Raw genomic sequence first — 19,504 nt, 5'->3', positions numbered from 1 at the left:
AAATGTCATTGACCTTGGTATAATCTAGAGAGTAAAATGAATATTAATCTTGATATAACCTTGAAATTGATTTGGACATTGAAAAACGAGATGACAAATTGAATTTATTTGAATATTATTTACGATTAACGCTAATTATTATAGTAACAGAACATAACCTTCTGCGACAGTATTGGATTTCCAGCCTCCGTGATGTTTCACTAGTTGTCTTTCGATTGCATATCCGAGAATAATCGATACTTGCACTTTCATATTGCTACAATGGTGTTTTTTGATTGGTGGAACACCTGAACTTTAATGAATAGGTGTACTTTAATGAGGTCCATTAAAGGGCTGCTACCAGGTGTATAATTACTACATTTCGGCATGGTCGAGCGTAAAGAATTTTACGGCATTTTGAATAGTGCACTCAAAACTTAAACTAGGCCTAAATTAAGGACAGAAAAAGCATTCAGATTGGTATTTCTAAGGAAATGTTATACACAATGTGATAAGCTCTTTAGATTGATTAATTTTTTTGCAATAGTAGTAATAATAATAGTAGTAGTAGTAATAATAATAATAATAATAATAATAATAATAATAATAATGATAATAATAATCTAAATAGTTTAATTTTTTTTATAGAATAACAATTTAACTTTAGATAATATCTTGCTCAGAGCTAAGTTAATAATGTGATACAAGTATTAATGTATTGAGGATAGTTTATTATTGCTGTAACTTTTCCTTTACCTTTAATTGTATATCAACATAATGAAGACATATTTTAAGCAATGTTATTAGTCTATGAAACTTTCTAGAGTTAAAACGTTAAAACTGTTACAAATTTTTTAAAAGGTAATGTACCTATGACAGACAGGCCCCATTTCAACACCGGTGTGGTGTCATCATCAGTGTCCTGACACTGTTTTATTCAAGTGTTAAAGTGAATGATAAAAAACAATGAACGTTGTTAGTATTTAAAATAGCACATTTAGAAATATAGGGATATGTACTACCTAATGCATATGTTAACTTCATTAGAAAAGTGCCAGAACATTTTTAATAATCAAATCTGTTTTAAATAAAAAATAATTTATTTAATTTTCTACAGGTTACCGATTCTGTTGTATTTGCTGCTTCAAAAATAAAAGGTTCTTACTTGTTACTTTCAGCATGTTCCTCCTACAATAAAATTCAACCTATGGAAATAAAAATTAACTAGTTATTAATAGCTTTAAAATTCGCTGGCACTAATATTGTGTGCTGTAGAAGGTTGTAAAATTGTAATGCTTTTTTTTTTCCTCCTCATTTGACATTTTTAAGTGAAACCTGTTTCAGCCTCTAAACACACGATGTCTAATTAACGTAAGGCTGCACAAAACAGTGTTCAGAAAATCTCAGGTTATTATTTTATGTTCGTTTTTTGAAAGAAATTATATTAGCTGCTGTAATATGTATTAAAAAGCCTTTTTCCAGCAATGGTAGAGAGACATTTAAACAAAATATTGCTGAAATCCAATTTTGTGTCCAGGTGAATTTTATTAACGATAAGATAATAGAACATCCACAAAGTAAGACGCTTAAAGCCATTCTTCAAGATTCCATAATTGTCCAACATGTGATGAAGGCAGTGCGAGATGGCAACACAGAAAACTTAACAGGAGAAGGACAGGTAAAAGCTCTTTTTTCTCCTTTTGTTTTGCTACTGTTTTTCTCTTTTTTTTTCCCTGCCTCCTTCCTCCTTCACTCAATTCCTTTTTCTATTCCTGCTGTTTCCTTCTTATTTTACTACCCTGTCTGCTCCCAGCACCACCCCCACCGCCACGTTTGTTATGTGTCAAGTTTTTTTATAAAATTTTTTTGGAGTCATGTACCATTGAGTTTATCCACATGGCATTGACTGATCACAAACAATTCCAACATAGAAGCCACTTGGTAGCTGAATATTCACTTCGCATTCTGTTAGGCAGAGTTCTTCTGAATCTGATTTTCTCTATATCACACTTTAAAATTCATTTTTCGTAATTGATTAACTAGTGGAACTTACTCGTGTTAATTATGGAAGTCTGTGCGGCTTACAGCTGTTTCAGTGTATCATCACACCATCTTACATGAGTAAGTTCCACTAGTTAATCAATTACTTATATGCAGGTGTTAAAAGTAGTATACGCAAGATTCAAAATGGATCATTTTTCGTATTTTTATATTGCACTTCTTCAGATATACAGTACATTTTATCGAATGTAATTGTGTTTTTTTTTTTTTTTTTTACTGATATTCTGTTTGATTTGACTCAATACTTGATCAGAGCGTAGTGGAAGATCTCTGTGGCACCACCTTGCAAGAGAAGCTGCATTTTGCTTGGGATGTCTTGCAAATTGATGTGAACAATCTTATGGATAATGACATGGATAAGGCAGCAAATAGATTGAAAATTCCTCCTGGTTTAAAACAGGTAAAACATTACAACAAGTTTGCTTTTATTATGCCCACACCCACAATTCTGTGGTTCCAAGGCAAATATGTTAATTTTTGACGAAAATGATATTTTACGATATGTTGTGCATCCTGACGATAACTTTATTGTGACAGAAGATGGTATGCATATATCTATTATTTTTCTTTGTAACTCTTTGTTATGAAACACGATTACAATGATTTCATGCAGTTGTTCAAACTTTAAATGCTCGCTCCTGAAGAACTGCAAGAAATGATACCTGCATCACATTTTGCCTTACATCACATTTTGCCTTTGAGGCACAGAATTATTAATTAATTGACAAGAACTGTTATGACTCCATCAGTTCATTGCTGTTGCTGGCTGTAAGTTGTTGTTATTTAGATTTTTCAGTTATTTTATCTTAATTGAAATCATATTTGTAATCCTTTTCTTGTAAGCCTCTTTTGCATGACACATTTCATTTTCTTTTGTTGTGGGGTGCTTTTATCATATGTTTGATTGCTTTATTTTAGATAGCACAGCTTATTGTTGATGTTAGTATTGTAAATTTAGTCATTTATTGTAGTTCTCCATTGACTAATAGAGTCTTTTAAGTATAAATATTTTCATTAACAAATAATTGACTCTGGTGATAGAGTGCTCACTGGATTTGCACATAATCCAAGGTACAGCTGTCAAAAAAAAAAGTGGCCACACTCGTGAACAGCGAATATTTTCAAAGTCTACTTTGGGTCGCGGCAATGTTACACGATGCATGTGCTTGTACAAGCAGTTCCGGAACTATGGAAGTGTTCCATATCTGCTCCTCGCAGACCAGCGGTAGAGTGCTTGTTTAATGATTCAAAGGTTGTGGGTTCGCGCCTTCTTCAAGTTTTCATTTTATTTTTTAATCGTTCTTTAGCGATGTAAATGATATTCAAATTATCATTTATATCCAGTTATCGTTCTTGATGGATATCACGTTATTTATATTTTGTTATCGTTCTTTAGGGATATGAATAAAATTCAAGTCATCATTTGTATTCTGTTATCGTTTTATAACGATGTGAATATTAATAATAATAATAATTATTATTATTGTATCTCCAGTGGGGGTTAGCCCTATTTTACATATGTATGTTAGGGCTATAGTTTTATACACAAAACAGATAAGCATAAAGAGAAATGGAAAAGAAAATTAAATTAGCTTACGCGATGTAAACAAAACATAAACAATCTGTAAATTAGGCATTGCGATTGCAAAACAAATATCAGTTATCAATTTGAAACATACAAAAACATTAACAACACACATACGTAACACTTCTATAACACAAATATGCAGCTTTCCATACCATACATCATAAATTAATACACAATAGTCACACAAACACAATCAAACTATAATTACGACATTGCGACGACATCAAGCATCCCATAACTGACTCACATACATAACAAATCAAGCATCCGTTGCAACACATACACTTCAACATAGTAACCACACTTTTAAAAGTTACAAATTTGGCTCCAAGAAGAATAAATAGGACACTGTTACTAATTACTATTCTTCTACAATTTCTTAAATACATCTGTAATAAATCTGTGAAATTCCGATATGAATAATATTCACGTTTTTTATATTGTTATCATTCTTTAGCGATATAAACAATATTCAAGTTATTTACCCTATATTCTGTTTTCCTTCATTAGCATTATAAAATAATATTCAAGTTATTTATATTGTTATTGTCCTTTCGCAATATAAATAATCTGTATTTTATGTAGGTAATTATTATAACACAAACATCTTTCTTTGTAAAATAGGTTACTTTATTTAGATAATTAAACACGTATTATATAATATCTTATATTAATTAAACAAACCGATATTTATCATTTATATTGTGTTATCGCTCTTTAGTGATACTGTATAAATAATATTCAAGTTATTTATATTGTAATCGTTCTTTAGCGATATAAATAACATAAATTTAATATTAGGTTTGGAAAAATCCAGTTGCATAATACTGCTATTAGTTTTTCTTTTTGTATTATTACATTATACTATCTTGAACCACAATAAAATGAAAAGGAGTAACGAGGAATTGAACCTGAGATGTTGACATCTAAATTCCGATGTTCGTCCGCTGAGCTACGAGGGCAAAAGTGTGGAAACATTTTCGGAAAAATTGGCCCAATCACACTCTAAGATTTTCTGATGATTCGTAGAAGCTAGTCCAGGATGCGGGGGGCAAAGGCTAATTGAGATTTCCCGATCTCTGATAGGGTCAAACATCCTGATAGAATTAATATTTAACCCTTGCCGTGACTTTCGGTGAAGTCCGGAGGGCCCAATTAGTCAAATCCACTCTCCTCATCTCCACGCTTGGGTCCCCTGGAAGTTAATAAGATGCGAAAGAGATAGTGGTGTGCGGAAAGCAACGGGATGTTACCGCATTTAGGCCTATCCTTCCCAAGAAAAACTGCAAACATGAACAAAGGAAGCTTTAAATAGAAGAAGAAGCATCTTCTGCGGACCTCTGGAAAAAGAACTAAGGAAGAGACTAGTGAAGTGCTTTGTGTGGAGTGTGGCATTGTATGGGGAAGGAACATGGACATTACGACGAAATGAAGAGAAACGAATTGAAGCATTTGAAATGCGGATGTGGAGAAGAACGGTACATGTGAAGTGGACAGATAGAATAAGAAATAAAATTGTGTTTGAAAAAGTGAGTGAAGAAAGAATGATGCTGAAACTGATTAGAAAGATAAAAAGTAACTGGTTGGGTCTCTGGTTGAAAAGAATAATAGACGACATTAGGATATGTGGATCATATGCGGAGACCAAGAGGAAGGCAGAAAATAGGAAAGATTGGAGATTGCTGGGTTTGCAATGAAAGACCTGCCCATGGACAGAACACTTATGTATGTATGTTCAGAATGCCTGGAATATCGTGTCTAAAAACAGTCGCTATTTGCATAGACTAGTCAATTCCATGCCCACTCGACTGCAAGATGATCGAGATAAGAGGAAGATAGACTAAATATTGAATTGTGGCTTTTTGTTTTGTTTTTTGAACGCTTAATTGTTTGAATGTTTTAAGGCCGACACCAGTAAATTTGTTATGTTTATGCCACGAAAGATATTTTTATTGAGAATAAAATCTTTTTTCTTTCCATTTGCAGCCACAATATCATAATGATAAAGTCATGGCATAATATATTAATGAACCTGATGTTAATTACTAAAATAATCGTAAAAGAAAAAGGAGCCATTATGTATAGTTTGTCTCTCTCAAAAACAGAACAAAAAAGAACATAAAAAGCACGTGGTTGTAGTCGAATGCAGGACCTCATGAATAAGAGGCCTGAACGCTACCATTATGCTATCGATAACACACAGAATACTTCAATTATAACTGTAGATATCAGGCAACGTGGTCCAACAACATGTAACATCGCCTGTCTCTGAATTGTAGCGAAAATACCCGAAGGGAACTTTGTTCCAGGAGAGCGGCCACTTTTTCTTTTGACAGCTGTACATTTATTAAATATCAGTTGAGGGCCATAGAGCTTTAGGCAGAAAAATTCTTTTAAGTGCGACTTGACTTCCATCAAAGGAAAAATAAATAAATTTGTTGTAAAAGTACGGAATGAAATGTATGTGAGCTCAGCAGCTGGGCTGCCTTCTTGCATCCCAATAGTGTGTTGTCAATTGTTGATAGCTGCTTCCTTCTGTCTTCTTCATGGCTGGATATTGGAAGGGATATTTTTTATCCATTGTATGGTACTGATTGGTTCTTTACATCGATGCAGTCAGATGAATAGATGGATAGCCTTTGTAAATGTTTTGCATGATAGATATTACCTGTATGTAACCTGAAGAAAGTCACTGCTTGTGATCTTCGGAAGTCTGGTGGAAACTTGTTGCTTTATGGCGCCCCCCCCACTGTTTTTCCACACTGTTGACATTTAGATGTTGCCTGATTTCTTATTTTATATAATTCTTATCAATTTGAAAGATACGTACGAAAGTTTAGCATTTGATAACTGACAGATTTCTGTTCCTTTTTAGCCTGTTCATTTCCATTGATCCCACAATGTGAAGGTGTCACCTTCCAGTGGGTTTTATTGCTCATACTAAGAGTCCCAGTGCTTCATTTTGCACTATTCTGTCCAGTTGATAATCTGCTGAGATGCAGTTAACAAAATCCCACAGTTGTACAGTGAGATGGATTTAATAAATGTTTTGTAGGTTACATTGAGTGTACTTCCGGAGCTACCCCACTTGATGCTCGCTAATCTTTTAAGCATTGTGGGTCTTATCTTTGCCTTGTCAGTGATAACTTTAACGTGCTGGTTGCAGCCGAGTTCCCTATCAAAATGGATATTTCATACTTATTACATTCTAGCCAATTTTTAGTGTGATCTCAGGTGGCTTGTTACAACATAGTGTTAACCCGTACACCCCAGTCATGAACACCCAGGCAGATATTACGGAGCTCGTAACTATATATTCTGTAAGCCTGTACTTCTGAAACTTTCAGCACCTTTATTGGAATTGGTAAGGCAACAGTAACCGTGAACATTTTTGAAATCGGAATTCGCATACTCGAGATAACAGTTTAAGTGGGTAGGCTGGTTAAGGGTTAGAGTCTGGTAGTTGAATTACTGTATTTACTTTTGTATTTAGATTGTTGAGGTGGTTTTGTGGTGGTGAATTCCGCTCTCCATATGTATGGGATTTCTTGAATTTTACTGGAAAGTAATTTGCCACCACATTAAACAGAACAGTGCTTGAAACAGAGTTCTGGGATGAACCAATGTGGAATTGCCTGAATTTTGAGCAGGTTTTCTCATACCTTATAGCAGAGAAACGTTATATGAGAAAGTTGTAGTACTATTTCAACATTTGAATTGGAATCCTGTCTGCTTCAAATTGTTTGTTGTGTTCTCAAGAAGAAGAAATGGATATGAACCATTTAACACACTGTTCAACAAAATGGTAGCCTAATTACTGGGACGCAAATCTATTTAAATGAAGAGCATTAGGTACCTACCAACAACAGAATTATTTCAAATTTAATAACAAGATTTACTCACAACAAAAAGACCTAGCCATGGGAGACCCTCTATCAGGCTTACTGGCAGATATATTCTTACAGAATCTTGAAAAAATACATATTAGTTCTCTATCCAATAAATTCAATATTTCTACCTACGTCCTATATGTAGACGACACCCTTATAATATATGAAAATAACACGCACTTTACCGAATCCATTACCAACGAATATAATAAATTACGTCTGAACATAAAATTCACACATGACGCTGGTATAGATGACACACTAAACTTTTTGGATTTAAAAATGACATTGACTCCCCCTTATATAACGTTTGATATATACAGAAAACCCACATCAGCAACCCATTCAATAACAAGACCTCAAGTCTATAAAACTGAATATTAGATTTTCATTCCTTGCAGACAGTACACTCTTATATCCCTTTGCCAAAGGATTTTTTGAATTAAGGACATCAAATAGCTTGTCAAAGAACAAACAGAATTCTACTGTTGCTTGTCCCCTGAAATTCTTTAGTTTTAAGTCTGAACATAGGAGTAGCAGAGCATTTCCAACAGATGCACCTGGCACTTGTACTGCTAATTTCAGTTTCATTTTTTGGTTTTTGAAATGGACGTGACACTTTGAAAGTTTATTTGCAATAGTAATGGTTTCATTTGTTTGTATTTGTTCTAATTTGTCTATAAACTTCCACTCAATAACATTGTCATTTAGAACTTTTAAAACTTTCATGTCGCCAAACAAATTCTTCATTAATTTAATCATATGACATGCATCTAACACCAGTTGTATACCGTAGCCACCTATGTTGAAAGATGTGTCTAGGTCTTCTGCATTGAAATTGCAACCTAACTTGTTTCCCATAACAATATCATCACAGGTCACTGAAACAGCAGTTAGTTTGATACTTTGCAAGCGACTTACGCACTTTTTAATTAAATTGGCTGTCAAATCTGCTGTTAGACCATTAATTAAAAAATAGCCCACAGGAATTTTCCAGGCTACATTAATTCCCACTACCATTATTACAAAAACCTCTTTTGCCTCTTTCATTTCACTTAGACATACACCATTGCCTAAATCAACATAGCCTGTAAATGCACTACCATTCTATTCAATGCATTTTCGAGTAGACATCTCTTCAAAATTAAGTGCTACATAAAGAGGGTGAGATGAAAGTGCTACTCGATCTTCTAAAGCTAAGAAGGCTTCAGGTGTAAATCCAGGATTTTCATCTATTGTGTTCCGCCAATTTCTTAGTGTGTTAACATAGGGTAGAGCCCTATTTAAGCTGTCTAACATATTCGTTTGCAGCTGGTGAATAGAAATTAAGTGTTAATACAAATTTTTTTGAAGTATCTGAATGTTCTCCATTTTTTTTTCGCCCCAGATCTCTTAATTAAATCAAACTTTCAGAAAAATTGTTCTGTAGAACCCCTTGTGTATGGTCATTAATTAGATTCTTTTTCTTTAGATCTTTGATAAAGGTTTTAAGGGTGGATATCACTTCACTTTGCCTGTCACATTTTCTCTTGCAGTTAATATTTTTCTTTTTCAATGCTCGTAACTGTTCATTCTTCTTTTCTAACATATTTTCAAGTGATTTAATACGTTTTCTAAGACTCGATAATGCTATAATTGTGCTCCAAATATACATCATCATATGTTTAAAAGAATTACTGTCGGGATCAATTTATTTGTTTCATGTGGAATTGTTGCTTCCATTTTTCTTTTCAGAACTCTCCGAGATGCTTTTTCAATCTGCTAGAATAATATTATACTAAGTCTATTAAGAATTTATAAAAAGCGAAAATCATTTATTCATATTATAAAGCAAAGTTATTAAATTATAGATTAGAAATGTACATGTATGTATTTATTTACACTGCAAGTGGGCAAGCACCCGGTGGCAGTGGTATATACAATATTAACAATACACAATAAAATGATAACCAATACATAATAAAATTTACAATATACAATACAATTTTACAACACGTATACAATTTTACACACAATACAATAATAATACATAATACAATTTAACACAATAATAATAAAACATAAAATAAAATACCTCATTTTACAATACAACCTACGTAATTATCTATAGGTCCTACATAAGTTTCAATAGTCTTTCACTTTACTCTCATCTCATTCCCTGTAGTGGCACTATGACGCATTTCACTGACACTTTAGCACACATTTCACTGACACTATAGAACACATTTCATTGACGCTATAAATTATCACTGATCGGAACTGTTCACTGCACTGTAAAACCATAACTTCACTGACTCACCTCACTTCACTGATACAACAGTTCAAATAAGTCAAATAATTACACCCTTATGCATACTTATAAACAGAACTACATTTAAACTAAACATTTCTAGTCTAAGGCCCTAGTTTTAAATAATTTACAATTCAAACCAAGGAAGTAAACTCGTCAGCCTAGATAAATACATGTCACCTTAAAAAATTAAATGTTGAATGCCACCTTAATTTTAATTTTCACTTTATATACAACTTTTTAAATTATTCTTGAATCTCCTTAAGGAAGGACAGCCCTCAAAGACCGCTGCAGGTAGGTCATTCCAATCATTTATAGTTCTATTTAAAAATGAGAATTTACCTACATCCGTTTTCTGTAAGCTATTAATATAACAGTGTTCAGCAGTTTACCTTTTGTAGATGGCTTGGGAAGTTAAACAGAGACGGAACTACGTCATCTTTCAAAATTTGATTTCCTAAGGATATCCAGAAACAAGACTTCAAAATGGGCAGAACACAATTTGTGGTTCCGAGTTGGCACGAATTTATCCTGTTTAATTGTTGTCGGCCACTTAGCCAGAAAATCTATCTTATTTAATGGGAACCTGTGATTAATAGCATTAAGTTATAAGTTTAAACAAGTTTATTAGCAGTATTTTGAAAACCTAATATTGGAGAACAACACTTTTTTATGTTAGATATTCGTCTTCGTCTACAGATATTATTTCGGTACATCTCTAACTAGACTAAGCAAGCAAGAAAGAAGTTGTACAGTAATTATAGTATTGTACTTACTTCTGCAGAGAAATTCCAGATCCTTTCTTGTATGTGTATATACAATTAAACACTGCACACGAATTCACCATGGTGAATGGCATCAATCATTCAATTAAATTTGCACACGAATTCACCATGGTGAATGGCATCAATCATTCAATTAAATTTGCACACGAATTCACCATGGTGAATGGCATCAATCATTCAATTAAATTTACTACTTAGGCATAGTACTTATTAAATAATAACAAACCTACACATTAGCAATGCGTATCTCTAACTTGTAGGAACACATTCATACTTCGAAGATATTACGCATTTTTGAAATACACTAATTTTATTATGAGAAACGACTATTAATGTACTCCATCAATGCTAAAGACTAAACTTCCAATTAACTTTAACTTTAATGCACTATTAAAAGTAGACAACACAAATCAACACTCTATTGAAAGTAAACAACATAAATGAACACGTGAATCTCCATATGTTGATGCTTGACAAAGTGCTTCTGCCCCCAAAACATGACGTCGCACAAACCTGCGTGAGAGGTTTCAGATTTGTAATGACACCAGCAATTGTGTGTCTAGATACATAACTGCAACGTCTTTGATCCAGATAAATAAAACATAAATTTCGTCGTCCTTAGTGGTTTTGCAATTACCATAGTAGTAGTTGGATCCAAGATTCGTAGGTTCTAATCCAGCCAAGGGCAATGGATTTTAAAAGGCAATAAAATCCTTAGTGCAGCTTCCTCCTAGAGGAAATGGACTATGTCATAGATTTACGTACAACATACAAGAAAATTCTTTCCCTAATACAGGGTTCTGGCAAAATTTATAGGCTATTTCTCTCTCAGTTGAACTTTAATGCTGAATAGTCTCTGGAATTGGAAGTATCGTTAAGTAAAATGCTACTACTCCTGTTGCTGCTGCTAATATCTCCATCGATGATGACAGTTTTCATGGATGAATTTGCTATGTGAATGATGACTTTATGAAAGTGTCAGAAGTGCTTATTGTGTCTGTTAGTCGGGCTTAGACAGTTAGCATTTATGGGACATTCAAAAAACTGTTGACTATGAGGTGGCGAAATCAAGAGAGAAACTTCAATTTTTGTGTGTGGGCAGGTGTGCGTGTGTTTTTTTCTAACACATCAATTCAAAATAAAGTGTTATACAGGTATGTTGTTTCTTTTTTTATACAGATTATTGAGAAAAAAAGAAGGTATTATTCGTATGCATATGATGGGGAAGTGAGTAAATTATGCGGCTCGCTCTGTTATAACTCCAGATCCATGTTTAAACATTGATAAAATTGGTCTCCCCGAGGAATTTGCTAAATGTCTGACATCCTGTGCCTGTAACAGGATGGAATGTTGCAGAGTTGCAGAACATGGTGCTGAATGGGCCAAATAAGCATCCAGGGTAAGATAAATAACATGTCACAGGTAATTTTGTTTCTTTTGTATGGCCTTCAAAATTTTGTCTTTGTTAGAAGAGAACCAATTTTATTATTGTTTCATACATTTATGGCGGCTCAGTTGGTAGAGCAGCTGGCTACGAACTGAAAGGTCCGGGGTTCAATCCCAGGTGGTGACAGGATTTTTTCTCGTTGCCAAACTTTCAGAACGGCCCCGAGGTTCACTCACCCTCCTATAAAATTGAGTACCGGGTCTTTCCTGGGGGTAAAAGGCGGTCAGAGCGTGGTGCCGACCACACCACCTCATTCTAGTGCTGAGGTCATGGAAAGCATGGGGCTCTACCTCCATGCCCCCCAAGTGCCTTCATGGCATGTTACAGGGATACCATTACCTTTACCATACATTTATAAAATGAGAGTCGATTGAAGTAAAGATACTGGATAAAGGTACTGTTCGCAAAGGTCTTGGCTACAAATGCATTGCATGTTATGCAGTTTTATCAACTTACCACAGTAGCTAGGTATCCATTGAAATAATATTTCTTTTTGGAGATTCTTGAGTTTACTTACTTTTTCTTAATAAAGTAATGAGTTTGTGGAAAATCTGTTGTGAAGCAAATTGAAATACATATAATTAACTCAGTGTAATTATGAAAGAGTGCCTTACATGATGCTCCTTTTTAGAGCTGTGATGGTCCAAAATGAAGATGGTTCTGTGATAAGATTGTCTGCTTTCAACTCTAACCAGCGAGAAAGTGTTGCAAAACGCCTCTTGACGCCGAGTGATTCAACTCACAACTCCCAGAGGTTGAAAGTGGTGTGTATAGTGTTCTGGAGCAAATTTACCTCTTCTCACACTTTAGAAATGTCACTTGTGGTTGCACGAAATTCATTAAATCCAATTTATAAACACTAAATTGTACAGGAAAACTCTTTTATACTTTTCATACTCAAATGTTTTTTATTCCTCAAGTCCCAGCAAAATTCCTATACTTTTCACGTTAATTTATTTTGGTTACACATTTCTTTTATACAGTTTTTACACTTAAAGTTCGTTCCAACAAGTAGTTTATGTATCAATTCATGTACGAACCTTGTATCACCTTATGCACGTGTGCTGGTTAGGTACCTACTATGGGATTGAAATAGAAATGAATGATGTTGAAACACTTTTTCAGATCATCACATACTAAAACCAGAGCTTCTGTAACTTTTGCCTGAGAATGGGCTGCCTAATTATTATCGTGTTGCAGCTAATTCAAATTGCAAAAAATAAAATTTCGATAATTTTATATAAAAAGATAACAAAAAGTATGGAAGATAAGAATTCCGCAAATTGTACTGGGAGACTCTTTCATCTAAAAGAAAAAATAGTTTTTATTTTCCCAATTATTCATTTGTGTACTTTATTTATTATATTTTAAATCAAAGTTGCATGTTGAAAATGTAATTAGCTATTTCATTACCCAAATAATTTTCATTCTCTTTCTTTTTGGTGAAAATTTAAATTAAGTCTTTAATTTTTATTATTTGTTTGCAGTTCATTTTCCATCTTAACCTTTAAGTTGTGATGCGAAAGATATAAACAGTCGATCTTGTCTTTCTTCAGTATCCAGGAGACTTAGTGAGCATGTGCACATGTCCAAGACAGTACATGCCTCAGTGCACCAACTACTTCTGATCGCTCCAGATCCGTGTCAAAAGTTTGTTGGAATGTTCAACTGAAGTACATGTTTCCTGTTCAGAATTGGTTTGGAGTGGGTTGGAATGTCTTTTCTGTACTGCGCATGCTTACAATAGTTACGGATGGTTACTGACTGTTGTTGGAACGAATCTTTATACAACTTAATCGCATTTTAAACCCCAGAAGATAATGAACATCATTTAAACATTCTAAATGAATTTTGTTCGAAATTAGGTTTGCCATAAAAATACAGTGTGTGTTCATTGTTAAGATGCAGAAATTCGAAACTGCCCATGCTTTCCTCCCCCAGTCTTGTGCACCTATGTTACTGCTTTTGAAACAGTGAAATATTTTGTGAACACCATGATGTAATTGAACAAATTATGGAACAGTTATCAAAATTTGAGGATATGGTTTGTTCTTTAGGAGCTAGCAATCCAAAATGATTGACGTGTTTGTAAAATAATCACATGTTATTAAATGGAGATCACACTGGAAGAACGAGGTAAGTCAGTATTGTAAAATTGCCTGGATTGGAGTTGTGGCTCTGAGCAACTAAGATTTCCTACAAATAAATTTATATTATTCGAGAATCGTGTTATAAATTTGAGGATCGTATTATAGACTCAAAGATTTATTTATTTATTTATTTATTTATTTATTTATTTATTTATTTATTTATTTATTTATTTATTTATTTATTTATTTATTTATTTATTTATGTATTTATTTATTTGTTTGTTTATTTATTTATTTATTTATTCTGGTGTAGTAAAAAAATACACTATATACAAAGTAAAGCTACACAAGAAATAGAGAGAGAAAAAAAAACACTATAAACAAAGTAAAGCCACACAAAAATATACACAGGTTGCAGTCACACAAACTTTAAATGAGTGATTAAGTATCATAATAAATTGTATCCTAACTAATTAACTAACATACACAAGAAACTTGCAATTTTAATCTAGGTTAAAAAAGAAAAGGAAAAAAAAAAAAACACAAATCAATACTTCTAGCAATACCTAAAAAACATTAACTAAGACAAAATTTTCCAATTTAATTTTGAATTGTGATAAAGTCCGGCAGTCCCTGACGTCATTAGGTAACGAATTCCAGAGGCGAGGTATTTCTACAGTATAGGAAGATGTATATAAAGACTTTCTATGATGAGGGATAGAAAGAAGTGCTTGATGTCGGTTTCGAAGAGTTGTAAGACAATGAAAGCATGATAACAGATAATTCAGAGTAGAAGTATGCATGATTCTAAACAGAAGAGACAGGGAATGTATTGTTCTTCGTTCCTTCAGACGCACCCATGAAAGTAACTGGAGGGAAGGTGTTATATGGTCAAATTTACGAGTATTGCAGATGAATCGTATGCACACATTATGAACACGTTGTAGTCTCTCAGCTAAGAGTGAACTTACATTAGTTAGCAAGGAATCGCAATAATCAAAATGGGGCATTACAAGCCTCTGAATAAGATTCTTCTTTTAGACTAAGATGGCTTAATTGTGAAGTTCTAAATTTCTTTTATGGAAATTTTACTGAATTGGCTTAACTTGTTTTTCCCATAAAATCTTTAAATGTTATTTCATATGTTATTGAATGTCATTTTAATTATATGTTTTCCTCACATACATTTTTTTTTCTCCAGACCCCATAAAAATGTATAAATGAAGTTTTACTGTGTCAGGTTATGAAAAATTTCTTAATTGTATACATTTGGTCCTTTATTTAATAGATCTTAATAATACTTTTGCAACTGACTATGGACTGGAAAGTTCTAGGTCCAATTCCAAGTGGTGGCGAGATTTTTCTCGTTGCCTAAACTTGCAGATCAGTCCTGAGGTTCATTCACCCTTCTATCAAATTGAGTACAAGATTTTTTCCAAAAGTGAAGGCAGTTGGAGCATGATTCTGATCACACCACCTCATTCCAGTACCAAGGTCATGAAAGCATCTCGACACGCCCCAAGTAACTTCATGACTGACATACGAAGGGGATACCTTTACCTTTTTACCTAATAATAATTTTAATTGTTGTAATTACTGGTTTGAACCAAAGTATGTTTGGCTTACAATGAGACTCGTTTACTTTATAGATTTCTAATTACTGATTTTATGACTTATTTCACAAAAATAAAAGCAAACAATATGAATTTGTTTTTTCAGAATATTTCTTTTTCTCGTTCTGTGAAGTGTTTCATAATGTTTGAAGAAGTTCAGGGAATAAAATTAAGTAGGTATGTTCCAAATACAAAAATTGAAACAGGTTGGTAATATATAATATAGGCTATTTTTAACATTGATCTTACTCTTGTTTCCTGATAATAATGTGTTAAATTATCACATGAGGTGTTTGGATCAAAAATACTTATGTGTGCATGTTCCAAATACAAAAATTGAAACAGATTGGTAATATACAGAGCGTTTACCTACGGGTGGGGCCAGGAAAGCGGCCTGCCTGCGGTGTCGCTTGTTGGAATCGTCTATCCGTAAGCTTCCGCTTTCTATATTATAGTCTGTAGGGTTTTAATTTTAAAAGTTTAGCAGCAGTAAAGACTGATGTTTTTGAAACACTAACTTCCTGTGAAACACATCTTAGAGATTTATTAGGAGAGCGTGTAAATTATGCACTGATTTCATCAATTTTTTTCTCCCGTCAGTACTCTTTGTTTTCGCTTAGGAATTGTAGCATTTATCGACCCTGTTGTCCTTCATTTGTTAACAAGACGTCTAACAGTTTCTCTACCCTGAACTGGAGCACCCGGATATTTCACTTCAAATTGCCTACGCACCTCTCTACATGACTCTGTTTTCACATATGCATCATACATAAAAACTCTTTGTTCAAGCGTTAATTTTGCGTTTTGCATTGTTAAGAAATTTTACACAATGCTGAATATTTAAGCAACTGTGTCAAGAAACTGCACTGTACGTGTTAAATACTGCAACATCTGGCTCACAACTGATAACTTGTCGACCTTGATGTCCTTGATTGTCGAGCGTGTCTCAACAACTGCGTGCACAAAGCGGCGTATCAGTACATGCCGCTTTCCTGGCCTCATCCGTAGGCGAATGCTCTGTATAATATAGGCTATTTTTAACATTGATCTTACTCTCGTTTCCTGATAATAATGTGTTTAATAATGACATGAGGTGTTTGAATCTAAAATACTTTTGTGTGTTCTATAGCATTTGTTTGAACTATATAATCTATTACATTGTTTTTCTGTAGGTTCACAGACATCTGTGCAATGGAGACGTGTTACTTCTAAACAGGCAGCCTACTCTACATAGACCCAGCATCATGGCCCATACTGCACGAATCCTGAAAGGAGAGAAAACTATACGGTTGCACTATGCAAACTGCAAAGCTTACAACGCTGATTTTGATGGCGATGAAATGAATGCTCATTTTCCCCAGAACGAAGTTGCTCGCAGTGAAGCCTACAATATTTGTATGTATTAATAATCTCATGATTAATTACAGCTTTCCTCTTCATTAATTTTAAATAGCACTGTAGCATTCTGTTATAGATTTAACACTTGCTACTGCCTGTCAAAAGATGCCACTCTTTAATGCAGGAAATTTTCTTTGTGCTCCAAATAACTCCACTCAAATTTAAAATAATATGTTATCTAAGAAACACAGCTTTCTTGAGTCACATGCAGGCATGAGTAATATAATAGGAATCGTTTATTTGGATGTTCACTAACAGTTTGAGCTGATCCATTAGCTGTCAGTTTTTTCCGGAACACAGAAGTGCTTGTCCTTGACTCACATGGTATGTGTGGACGTCTATGAGTGCAGACATGTGTGACATGGAACCTTATTTGTGACATTTTTTCGGAATATCGGAACATTTTGTCTTTGTTATTTATTTAATTTTTTTGTGCTTGGCTGATTACTGAGTTATTATTCACTCGAATTCCATAAAAGCAAGTACAGGCAATGTGTTGTTGTTATCTATGTTGGCGGGACATAAGGAACCAATCCATGAGTCTTCGGCATGCCAGTACAGTTTTGAGAGGTTCTTCGTCTTCTGGAGAGTGGGATCCAGTTTTCGGCATTGAAGAGATGTTCTCCATTCATTTTAGTGCTCTGGTCCTTGCAGACGGTGCAGTGTTCAGAGTTATAAATTTCCATGCGATATAGATGTGATGCTAGACAGTCATGCTCAGTATAACAAGTTATATCATCATCATACGACTTAGAGGTGGTGGTTTCCCTCACATTTTTGTATACAGTTCACCACTACACTTGATTACATTCCATCATATATCCTAAAATATTTTTCCTCTCATCTATATCTTTCCACATCTTCCATTACCTTCAGTTCAACTCTATTTCAGTCTATTTTCTTCCTCCACCCTTTCTGATATGCTGTACAGTAATTTTCAACTCTTCACTTCTTTATCTTGCTCAGTCCCATTCCTGAATACTATGCAACACTGTCTACCTTACTCTTGTTCACAAACATTCTATTCATCCGTCTCTATTATCATTGTCATCTTCCATTATTATTATCCCTAATTTTCTGTTTATCTTAAACCCTTTCTTCTCTGACTAATATTCACTAATTTTTCTACATTCTCATCTACATTACCATATTATATTATTTGTTTCATTTATTGTTCCGATGTTCTACTGTTTATATTATTTCCTTACTATTACTTGTTCAATGCACATAATTTTTTACGCAAATCAAGCTTTCAGGTATAACTCCCTGTAAAGTTGATTTGAATAATTTCGAGGGAAAAATTGTTCCGGGGCCGGGTATCGAACCCGGGACCTTTGGTTAAATGTACCAGTGCTCTACCAACTGAGCTACCTAGGAACTCTACAAGACACCGATCCAACTTTTCCGTCTATATCCACAGACCTCAAAGTGGGCTGACAACCGTCAAGCAACCAACACTGAGTGCACACTAACTCTGTGTGAGGAGGAGGGGAGGTTGTAAGCTGATTTGGATCAAAATTAACATTTTTTGGTTTTTAGCTGAACTAATAAATTAAGAAAAAGTCGGTAGGTTAAGGAAGATCACAACTAAAGGTGTCCAAATTTTCATAGATGTAGATTGAATAGTTTCTGAGATAAGTGTACCTGAAGTTGCTAAATTTAACACAGCGAGGATAGCCCTAGTTCAGCTAAAAACCAAAAAATGTTAATTTTGATCCAAATCAGCTTACAACCTCCCCTTAAACGAACAGTGGTGTGTATTATGCAAATCAAGCTTTCAGGTATAACTCCCTGTAAAGTTGATTTGAATAATTTCGAGGTTGTGAGCCCACTTTGAAGTCTGTGGATATAGAGGGAAAAGTTGGATCTGTGTCTGGTAGATTTTCCAGGTAGCTCAGTTGGTAGAGCATGTGGTAGAGCATTGGTACATTTAACCAAAGATCCCGGGTTCGATACCCGGCCCTGGAACAATTTTTCCCTCGAAATTAATCATTTTTTTCCCCTTTATTGGATAACTTTTTCCGTTCGCTCTCACTACTTTTGCTCACTTTCTACCTCCTCCACTCCCCACATTCTTCCTTTCTCAGTTACATGAAACACTCAGTATTATTTTTTCCTAACTCATATTAGCCTCACTACCGTCATTACTTTTCTTCTCGCTGTTTATTCTATTCATTTTCTCCTTAACACTTCATTACTTATTCCTCTATCTTATTCTCAGATCCACTTCAGCTACACTAATTGATCTAATCATCACATCTTTGATGGCATCAATACCTCAGACTATGTCAGATTTCTCCTCTAGTTCACTTATTACACTTCACACATCCCTGTTTCTTTAACTATCTTATGTTCGCTGAACT

At 34.1% G+C, this 19,504-nt stretch overlaps 2 protein-coding genes across 3 annotated transcripts in view; both read left to right on the top strand.

Annotated features, from left to right (window-relative positions):
* Positions 1–1,647, top strand: part of LOC138693774 (DNA-directed RNA polymerase I subunit RPA1-like) — a 37,154-nt gene extending 35,507 nt beyond the window's left edge. Inside the window, exon 9 of the mRNA XM_069817569.1 lies at positions 1,517–1,647. The gene's annotated coding sequence lies outside the window, so the exon portion shown is untranslated. The remainder of the gene's footprint in view (positions 1–1,516) is intronic.
* Positions 1,648–2,344: 697 nt separating this feature from the next.
* LOC138693773 (DNA-directed RNA polymerase I subunit RPA1-like) overlaps positions 2,345–19,504 on the top strand; it is a 126,845-nt gene continuing 109,685 nt past the window's right edge. Inside the window, exons 1-3 of one of the 2 annotated variants that reach the window (XM_069817568.1) lie at positions 2,345–2,440; positions 12,672–12,804; positions 16,916–17,138. In XM_069817568.1, the coding sequence (XP_069673669.1) occupies positions 12,679–12,804; positions 16,916–17,138 (349 nt within the window). In that variant the 5' untranslated portion in view covers positions 2,345–2,440; positions 12,672–12,678. Of the gene's footprint in view, positions 2,441–11,829; positions 11,993–12,671; positions 12,805–16,915; positions 17,139–19,504 lie in introns of those variants that run through there. The other variant, XM_069817567.1, reaches the window with a different exon arrangement.

Source organism: Periplaneta americana, unplaced genomic scaffold (genome assembly GCF_040183065.1).
Source record: "Periplaneta americana isolate PAMFEO1 unplaced genomic scaffold, P.americana_PAMFEO1_priV1 scaffold_21, whole genome shotgun sequence".
Lineage (NCBI taxonomy): Eukaryota > Metazoa > Arthropoda > Insecta > Blattodea > Blattidae > Periplaneta > Periplaneta americana.
This window is presented reverse-complemented; position numbering and strand designations above follow the sequence as displayed.